Raw genomic sequence first — 9,588 nt, 5'->3', positions numbered from 1 at the left:
GCAACAGGGGTTTAAAAACTCAAAATTTTACATAGAATGTATGAGCTCATTATCGCTTTTGCCACCCAGAAATTTTGCAGTTCTTGATGGACAATTTCTCCTTAAATATTACACCCAAAGAGCTAAAAATTTCACCATATACTAAGGTTTTCTAGCTCTCTAGCTGACTGAAGTCAATTTGTATCTAACATACTTCCTTCTATACGCAAAGCCGTATGAAAACAAGGGAAAATGTAAACAGTGACGTCAGCATGAATCCGCCTATTCGTGATGAAAAAGTACAATCCAATCTCACAGGCAGTAAAAATGTCACTGTTCTTTTTAGAATTAAACATCTTTCCTTAGAATTCTGCCATCGTTCCTTGTATAACTGCGACCGTTCCTTAAAAATATAGCTGTTCTATGGAAACAGTCACGAGATTCTTGCGTAGAAATCTAGCCCTGCCGTAGTATAAGCCGTCGCTGTTCCGTAGAAATGCAGCTCTTCCGTAGAACTCTTTGCCTCTTCCGTATAGAGCTTCAGCCCTTCCGTAAAAATGGAACGCTTCCGTGGAAAGTTCAAACCTGTGCGCAAGCATTACCGTGGGTAGGCACTGGGCATTAGCGCCTGGCTGTAATTTGTTGCTCGCCATTTTGCAAACGTTGCGATGTTTATATGTCAAGTTTGTGAAACGAAAGTGCAAGAGGGTGGAAAGTATTGCTATAACTGTGGGGCCGGAGTGGAATCTTTTCAGGATGGTAAATCTAAATTTAACTTTATCCCTTTGGATCATTGCTGTGAACGGAATTTCAATATTGCAATTTTGACAGTAGTTTTGTGATTTTTGTAGGCGAGATTATTGAACGCTATTTCCATCTCGGGTACAAGTATGATGTGATCATCAATTTTTTGAGAAGTAAGCATGATATATGATTGAATGTACGAACACTTAAACGGAGGCTCGTGAAATACAAATTATCAAGAAATGAGACTTGGAGAAGTGAGAAAGAAGTAAAGATTGGAAAAGTGAGAAAGAAATAAAGAACATAGTCAAGGAGGAAATGCAAGGGTCTGGTTGCCTATCGGGTTACAGGAAAATGTGGCATTTTCTTAAAATAAAGTACAGTATTCACAGACAAAGTGCAACATTTTTAATGCAATAGCTCTGTAGTTAATGATATGGTTAATTGTTACAAGGAGAAACAAAGACAGAGAATATTCAAATTTTTGTATCACAATCATTATGAATACTGCCAGTACTTTAAGAAAAATGTATTTCAATTTTTTCTCAAAAGTTTATTGATCATAATAAATAGTTTTAATATTAATCAGCAATATTTATGAGTTGAAAAAATAAACAAAGTGCTTCTTCGTGGTTTGAAGGATACTGAAGCCCCTCTTCTTCTATCACATAATGACAATATTGCTGAAAGACATTCTCTTCCTCTTCATAGGCATATTTACTTTCCATTTCTAAAATTTTGTCTCTGGAAACAGGTAAAGAGCAGTCAAAAGCACCTAATTCTTCAGGTAGTTGAGATAACACATCAGGAACCCCTCCAACTGTGTCATTCCTAGATGGTCTAATGTAATGTGTATTCCAGTATAGTCTCATCTTATCTAGTTCTTGCTGCAAAATACCATGAAAACAAAACCACAGACATTCTTTATGGATTTCATTTGAAATATCAACCTGCCCACTATCTACCAGGTCTTTCAAAAACTTCATCCACCAACTTGAAGAGGACATCCAATAATGAGACCACCAGTTCTCTACTCTTTGATTGCTGGTTGATGTTCCATAGATATGGGCAGACTTCCCAGAGTGTGGTGTATTGTCTTCCGATAGAAAGTAACACTGCATGGCAGCTATAATGTCATTTTCAGTACCACAATCTGTCCTGGTTTGTAAGGGGCAGAAACCATGTTCCTTAACACATTCTGGGTAATACCTTGCAGTAATTTCAGGGAGATTGTTTGACCTTTCTAACTCCACCCATAGAACCTTTCTGCTGTACCCATCCACACCTGCATTAATTGGAAATCCAAATGGTTTCAGCTTGTCGTAACCTGTGCCTTATTCCAACACTGCAAAATAACTTCACACATTACCATAAAACTATCCCTTCCTCCCTCAACATATAATAATGATTATAGCAAAGGTCTTGATGATAAGGATCTGCTTCACGAAGGACCTTTCTAAAAATAATAAATAATAAGCTCCCAGACCCTCTACCCTAAAAGTGTAGCACTAGAGATGCAGTAAAAAAATACCCACTTTCCTCTGAAAGTAATCAAATCAAAGTTATGGAAGAAGGGCTGAGAAACACATCATTGCAACATGAAACAGAAAAAATGCAATCAATTGCTTGCCTTGAGTAGAGACAAACACTACTTTGTTCTATGCAGTTCATTCATGCTCTTATCACTTCCTACTAATATTACTAAACTTACCATCGATGTGCCAGCATTGATTTGGCCCATGCGATAGACAGTGCCGTCGTTTGAGCTTCTTTTTCTTTCTCAAACTACTAGCCTCAGGATCAAGATCATGCAAGATTTGTGCAGCCATGTTACGTGGGACGTGAATACTGTACTTTATTTTAAGCAAATGCCACATTTTCCTGTAACCCGACAGGCAACCAGACCCTTGCATTTCCTCCTTGACTATGTCCTTTACTTCTTCCTCACTTCTCCAAGTCTCATTTCTCGATAATTTGTATTTCACAAGCCTCCGTTTAAGTGTCCGTACACTCAAGCATATATCATGCTTACTTCTCAAAAAATTGATGATCACATCATACTTGTACCCGAGATGGAAATAGCATTCAATAATCTCCATTTCGGGGTCTATAAAGATCACAAAGCTACTGTCAAAAATGCAATATTGAAATTCCGTTCACAGTAATGATCCAAAGGGATAAAGTTAGATTTAGATTTACCATCCTGAAACGATTCCACTCCAGCCCCACAGTTATAGCAATACTTTCCACCCTCTTGCACTTTCGTCTCACAAACTTGACATATAAACATCGCAACGTTTGCAAAATGGCGATCAACGAGTTACAGCCAGGCACTAATGCCCAGTGGCCACCCATGTTAATGCGCGCGCACAGGTTTGAACTCTCTACGGAAGCGTTCCATTTCTACGGAAGCGCTGAAGTTCTACACGGAGGAGGCAAAGAGTTCTACGGAAGAGCTACATTTCTACGGAACAGCGACGGCTTATACTACGGCAGGGCTAGATTTCTACGCAAGAATCTCGTGACTGTTTCCATAGAACAGCTATATTTCTAAGGAACGATCGCAGATATACAAGGAACGATTGCAGAATTCTAAGGAAAGCTGTTTAATTCTAGAAAGAACAGCTACATTTTTACAGAACGACACTACATTTTCAAGTAGAAGCGTTGTCCCTTCTGGGCCACCGTAGGTTAGCGTTAGATTTCACGTTGGTTCATGTGTAGGGTTTTTTCGCATCTCATTTTAAAAAATAACGGTTTTCTCAAAACAATGGGAAAAAAATAATCCAAGATGGCGGAGGGGTTAACTCCAACACACTGTTTTCGCATACGTAATGTTTATTGTCACACAACACAGGGAAAAGAGAATGGACCCTGACCCTATATTACGTGTTTGGGTATCGCGGGTTAGACAGACTAATCTAACTGACTAAGACTGTGAGCAGAAGTTGTATTTATAAGAGTCCCAAAAGGTTTTCACATGCATTTGGTACAGGTTGTTCAGGACGTATGACTTTTACGTTTAAAAAATGTAAGGGATGTACAATCGTAGGACACAGGGATTAAGACAGTTTAAAACAGTTTATTACAGTGGTCATTCTATGTACACTCTTTCCTTCTCTTCCTCCTTCCTGCTCCTGCGCGTGCGTCCGGAATGCGGTCGCGTAGCGACCGTGGCAATGTGTCCACGTTTTAGTCATGTTTCGTCACATGTAAAGCAAGTCCATATCATATGAGTTAAATAAGTCTTTGGATTATGCTCCTTGTAATTCTTCCAATCGCTTTATCACATATAGATGTCGAAATTTTGTGTGCAACGTGCTTGTATATAGGTACTTGCTATGTTGCCTCTCTTTTACCGCTTTTATTTTGTGTCTAAACGGAGTATTCAGGAACCGTTTGATTGTGCTTATCTTCTCTTTGACTTCCATGTAGGGATGAGTTTCAGTGAGATACACCACTTGTCTGATTGGATGAAATCGAGCTTTCTTCATCATCACTTTGGTCCCACGTATGATCATACCATTCCGACTCATGGCCACTCTTATACACCCATTGCTAGATTTCCATTGGTCTATCATTGATTGACACAAGTCATGACTCGGCAACAATTTGGACAGACAGGTCATTGACTTTGATCCGAAAAACATGTAAGGATGCTATGACTTGATTAAAATTTGATGGACAGATAATAATGAGACAGTTACAACGCCTGCTGGCATTTCGTATTTTTCCCGGTTTGTATGCTCTATGGTACATTTTTCCCGAGAAATGGGAATGTTCATGAGCATGGTGCTGCGTTTTTGAATACCCTTTTTGTTCGATTTTTTTCCTGGTAATTTTTTTAAACGGCAAATCTAATTATTTCTCCTGGAATCATTGTCATTGAATTGCGTTGATGTATCGTTGTTATTTTCTTCACTTGCGGAATTTTGTATAGAATTTAAAACATTTTCGTTACTGCTAGTGATCACACTCACGCGTTACAGTTTATTTTTAAGATTTCAACTAAAGTAAACATTTTATTGAGAAAAAAGCTATCGCATGTTTATACTTCGAACGACCCATTGTTCATTTTTAGAGAATTTTGAATACTCATGTGATCACAATTCGAATTATTTTCATTTTCTTGGAGTAGGATGAATTATTCACATCTCATCATAGGGTTTAGGCGGAAACAAACCTCTTTTATTCTCGATTTTTTTACACAATACGAACGCTAATGACATCTTGAAATCACTTTTACCATTGGAAGTATGAGTCACCATCTTGCGTTTTATTGTTTCCATTGTTTGTCTCACTCTGATGTTTGACTGTTAGGGTTTTATTTTCATTTTAATATGGGAATAAGTGGGTTAGAGAATTGGGTCTAGGGTGAGAGTTAGGGGTGTGGTCGTGTGAGTGAGTGACCGAAATAGCCCAGGTTCGAATCCTGGTCACGACAGTTTTATTCCTTTTATTCTAAAATGAGCGTTTTTTAAATATTTATTTTATCTTGAAATCATTTTCCCTAAGGGAGGATTAAACAGCATCCTACGTTTCATTATTTTTATTGTTTTACACCATCTTAGCTGGCTTTTAGTTTTTCAAATTATGAAAAAAAAACACGCTCCTATAACCTATGCAATTAAACCCTAAACCATGATTTATTTAACGCTTTTAATTTGTGTTTCCTTCCTACATCTCTCATACATTTCATTGTAGTTTTCAACTGTGGATACTCTGTTTTCCTATAACCGGTATGGGTAGTTGCGTGATACTATGTATCATTCATAATAAACACTCATATTTCGTCTATCCACTTTGGTTTTTAAAGTGCTCTTATTATTTTCAAATTGTCCTGCCAAAACGCTTCACTCTCTATCTCTTCTTCTTTTAGTACTCACCATTCGCATTGACAGCAATCACAGGAGAAATCGTAAAAGTCAGACATTATCATACTGACCAAGAGTTTATAGCGACAAGGTCCACCCGAACACTTTGACAGCTTGTCAATCCCTGTGTCTTACGATTGTACATCTCTTACACTTTTTAAACGTAAAAGTCATACGTTCTGAATAACCTGTACCACATGCATGAGAAAACCTTTTGTGACTCTTATAAATACAACTTCTGCTCACAGTCTTAGTCGGTTAAACTAGTCTGTCTAACCCGCGATACCCAAACACGTAATATAGGGTTCATTCTCTTGTCCCTGTGTTGTGTGACAATAAACATTACGTATCCGAAAACAGTGTGTTGGAGTTAACCCCTCCGCCATCTTGGATTCTTTGTTCCCATTGTTTTGAGAAAACCGTTATTTTTTAAAATGAGATGCGAAAAAACCCTATACACGAACCAACGTGAAATCTAACGCTAACCTCGCCAACAGCCCTAACCCCAACAACCCTAATCCCTTCGTTCGCCTATGCCGCATAAATAGACCCTAAAACTCCCCTCGCGCACCTACACCGTATGAATATTTACTTAGAACCCACTCGACCGAATCACTCGGACCCAGACCGCGCAGAAGTTGCCATAAACCTATGATTCCAACGTTGGAGAACAATCTACTTTCCATCAATGGTACAGACACATCATGACAGCTTGTTAATCAGAGCGACATTTACGTTCAAACACATTTATGTATAACTTCATCTTACATTCTACAAACACTTCATACACCATGTCATCTGAAAAACAACTGTTTGGATGAAGATATTGAACAGAATCCCAAGTGGGCCGGAGCCGTCCGAGACGAATTATTTGCCATTGTAAAAGAAAAAGCTACCACGCAAGATCTTTGTGAAATACGCAGACAAGTGACTAAATACTTTGACGAGATTGAAGCCTATGATTCCAACGTGGGAGAACATTCTACTTTCCATCAATTATACAAAGATATGATGACAGCCTTTCTAGCTTATGTTACCTATTTACAAATATCATGCGGAGTGAGCAAATAAACCATGGTTAATCCCTCCGCCATCTTGGACTTTTTTCTTATCTTTGTACATTTTTTTACCGTTACTTTTTCAACCTTAAACCCTACTCACGGAAATTAAATCTCACCCTAATAACCCCTCGTACACCTAGGCTAAACCCTAACCCCAGCCCCCATTTATACGACTACGCAAAATTTAACCCAAACCCTAACCCTAATAACCATAATAGCCGTAATAACCCTAACCCTAACCTTAATATGAATATTAATGAATCCACTCGGCCGAATTAATGAATCCACTCGGACCCAGCCCCTGCGGTTTATGCCAGATAGGCGCACTAAACTACTCCTCAGCTTAAGAAAGTATCAACAGTGGTGCAAAAACTAAAAAAAGGAAGAAAATTTGGCAAAATTACTTACAGTTTCAAATGATCCACAACAAATCAAGTAAAGTTTCTGACCATACAGTCCTAAGTGAGACAGGCACCACAAAATACATACCTAAATGTTTTTACAAAATCAGAGACAACTAACTTAAGGATCATTGAGGAATTGAGATAAGCCAGGTAGTTTTGGAGAGCACAATGTATAAGAAAAAAAGTGTTTAACTACGTGGATTTGTATTTTATACTCCAGGCTAAACCATAAAATAAACTTGAGATCAAATAATATCAGCTGATCACTGGGAGAGTATTGAATTATAACACTGTTTAAAATTCAACATAGGGTTTTGCCCAATTGCCCTTTCCCTGTTAATCTCCAAAGTTGAAATTTCTGAAAAATACCTTACAGCCTGTATGTTTTCAAAATGACCACAATACAAACCAGTTTAAAACAAAATTAGCAATTTAAGGAACTTTGCGTTAAACTGCTTGACTGTGTTTTCATACCTCCTCCAAATGTGAGGATTTGTCCCTGAAAAAGGAAATGATTTAAACAGGGTTGGAAAACATTGCCTCTCTTCCATTTCCAGTAATAAATAGGTGAGGCCACTTTTAATATATTAAAATTCTAACATGGCTCCCAGGCTAGAAGGAATCAATCAAAAGAAATTAATCATTCATTCTCCAACCTCCAAGTGATATCTTTTGTTTTTTTCCCCTAAGCCTATGAACCAAGTTTGAATATTTAATGTAACAAAAGTGGCTTATTCAAGTGTATGGCTCTTCTTTGATGTGGGCCTTATCAAGTTCTTTCATAGCAACGGTCTTTTGTCTCATAATCCAGGTTAGTATAACTTAGGTCAAAATATAATGTTTTTTAGGGCACAAAACTCACTAGCTGGGAGACATGGTTAACCATCGCCATCAGTTTGTATGCTGAAGAATATTGCTTGGACTCTGTGTTCCATTTGTTCAAAAAGAAGTGATACTTATTAAGTCTTTCCTTTTTAAATTAATAAGCCCCCCTCTAAGCCACCCCCCAAAGTACCTGGAATAAATAAGCCCCCCACCCCTCTGGTGAGGCTTATTATAGGATTTATGGTATTGAGGCGCAGACTGAATTAACTTTGTCAAAATAAACGATTTATTCACTAAACGCATGGAAAAACTATGACATTACATTTCATTCCGACCATCTTGACCCGAACGTCGAGCTTACGTTTTTGCAATACGTCATAAACTCGCACACAGTCTCCACTCGCACGGACCCAGTGTCCACTTACTCAACACGCAACGCCTTACTCAAACTGAGAATGAAGTAAGACAGAACATAAATTTTCAGTTCGGAACATCCTTCCGCCCGATGCAGGGAGTGCATCACTACATGTAACTTGCCAACAAAGTTCAACTGAAATATTCAACAAGGTCTCATCAAGTTCAGTTAAGTTCAGCAGCTAAGTCAGCATCACAGGCTTCAAATAAGTGTAGCCATTGTACTGGACGACGGGTAACACTTCCAGATGAGGTGCGAAGAGTAACGGACCGGACAAGACCATCGCGGCCTGTGATGGTGTCTTCCACTCGTGCACGTGACCACTGACCCCGAGCTAGGCGATCCTCACTAACGAGGACCAAGTCACCTTTACGGATTTCACGACCACTCTTATGCCATTTCTTGAGGGGTGTCAAGTATTTCAGATACGCTGCATGCCAACGCTTCCAAAATCCATTTATGAGCCTCTGATGATACTGAAAACGTTTGGTGAGGGGTCTTGACGTCTGTTCTGAAACACAAGTGTCTTTAGATACAATGAAATATATGAAGTTCATATATTTTGAACTGCGGTATTAGATACATATGATGCACGATCCTCGCAGTAGATAGCGCTATTTAAGCAATAGCGAAAATCAGACCTGAAAAAAATATATAAACTTCATATATTTCATTGTATCTGATTTATCACTTTCACGGGTTTATTACGAATCAACTTAACGGCCTGCTCCCAGTTGGCTTGTTAGCTCAATTAAAAGAGCGCTGCACTAGTATCGCAGAGGTCAGTGGTTCGAATCCCGTACAGGCCTGATTTCTTTTTTCAGGTCTGATTTTCGCTACTGCTTAAATAGCGCTATCTACTGCGAGGATCGTGCATCATATGTACGAGTGTCTTTAGTTGGACATGCTTGAAGATTTCCGCTAATCAGAATATGTGCAGGGGTAATCACACTGTAGTCATCAGGGTCTGCACCAAGGTAAGTAAGAGGACGACTGTTTAACTGTGCTTCAATTTCAGCCAAAATAACAGTTAACTGCTCGGTATCTAACACTGCTTAGGCAAATAGTTTCTTCAATGGCGTCTTGACACTCTTTATAAGCCGCTCATAAAATCCACCCCACCACGGGGCCTTCTCCACGATGAACTTCCACTCAATCTTCTTTTCGGACAAAACATACTGTGTTTGGTCTGATTCTAATACTCCCAAACATTGCCGTAGCTACTTCTGAGCAGCCTTGAAAGTTTTTGCATTATCTGACCAATTAATGCTACACATTCCTTTTCT

At 38.7% G+C, this 9,588-nt stretch overlaps 1 protein-coding gene and 1 long non-coding RNA gene across 2 annotated transcripts; one reads left to right on the top strand and one right to left on the bottom strand.

Annotated features, from left to right (window-relative positions):
* Window positions 1-617: 617 nt before the first annotated feature.
* Window positions 618-1,352, top strand: LOC148726003 (uncharacterized). Its single transcript, XR_015990893.1, has 2 exons — window positions 618-738; window positions 831-1,352. It is a non-coding gene; the product is annotated as an uncharacterized LOC148726003 (long non-coding RNA).
* Window positions 1,353-1,596: 244 nt separating this feature from the next.
* Window positions 1,597-2,822, bottom strand: LOC148726002 (uncharacterized). The gene is made up of 3 exons (XM_088731573.1): window positions 2,435-2,822; window positions 1,718-2,050; window positions 1,597-1,610 (listed from the first exon to the last, which is right to left on the bottom strand). Exons 1-3 carry the CDS (start codon window positions 2,820-2,822, stop codon window positions 1,597-1,599), a joined length of 735 nt encoding a protein of 244 aa, XP_088587699.1.
* Window positions 2,823-9,588: the final 6,766 nt, after the last annotated feature.

Source organism: Stylophora pistillata, chromosome 8, assembly GCF_964205215.1.
Source record: "Stylophora pistillata chromosome 8, jaStyPist1.2, whole genome shotgun sequence".
Taxonomy (NCBI): Eukaryota; Metazoa; Cnidaria; class Anthozoa; order Scleractinia; family Pocilloporidae; genus Stylophora; species Stylophora pistillata.
Note: the sequence above shows the minus strand (reverse complement) of the source record. Positions and strands in the feature narration are given on the sequence as shown.

Bases quoted from the DNA above. Each gene is read 5' to 3' on its own strand.
- LOC148726002 (XM_088731573.1), bottom strand. From the start codon at position 2,822: ATGGAGATTATTGAATGCTATTTCCATCTCGGGTACAAGTATGATGTG. The intron at 2,051-2,434 runs GTAAGTTTAGTA...AATAAGGCACAG, and splicing joins TCAATGCTGGCACATCGATG to GTTACGACAAGCTGAAACCA.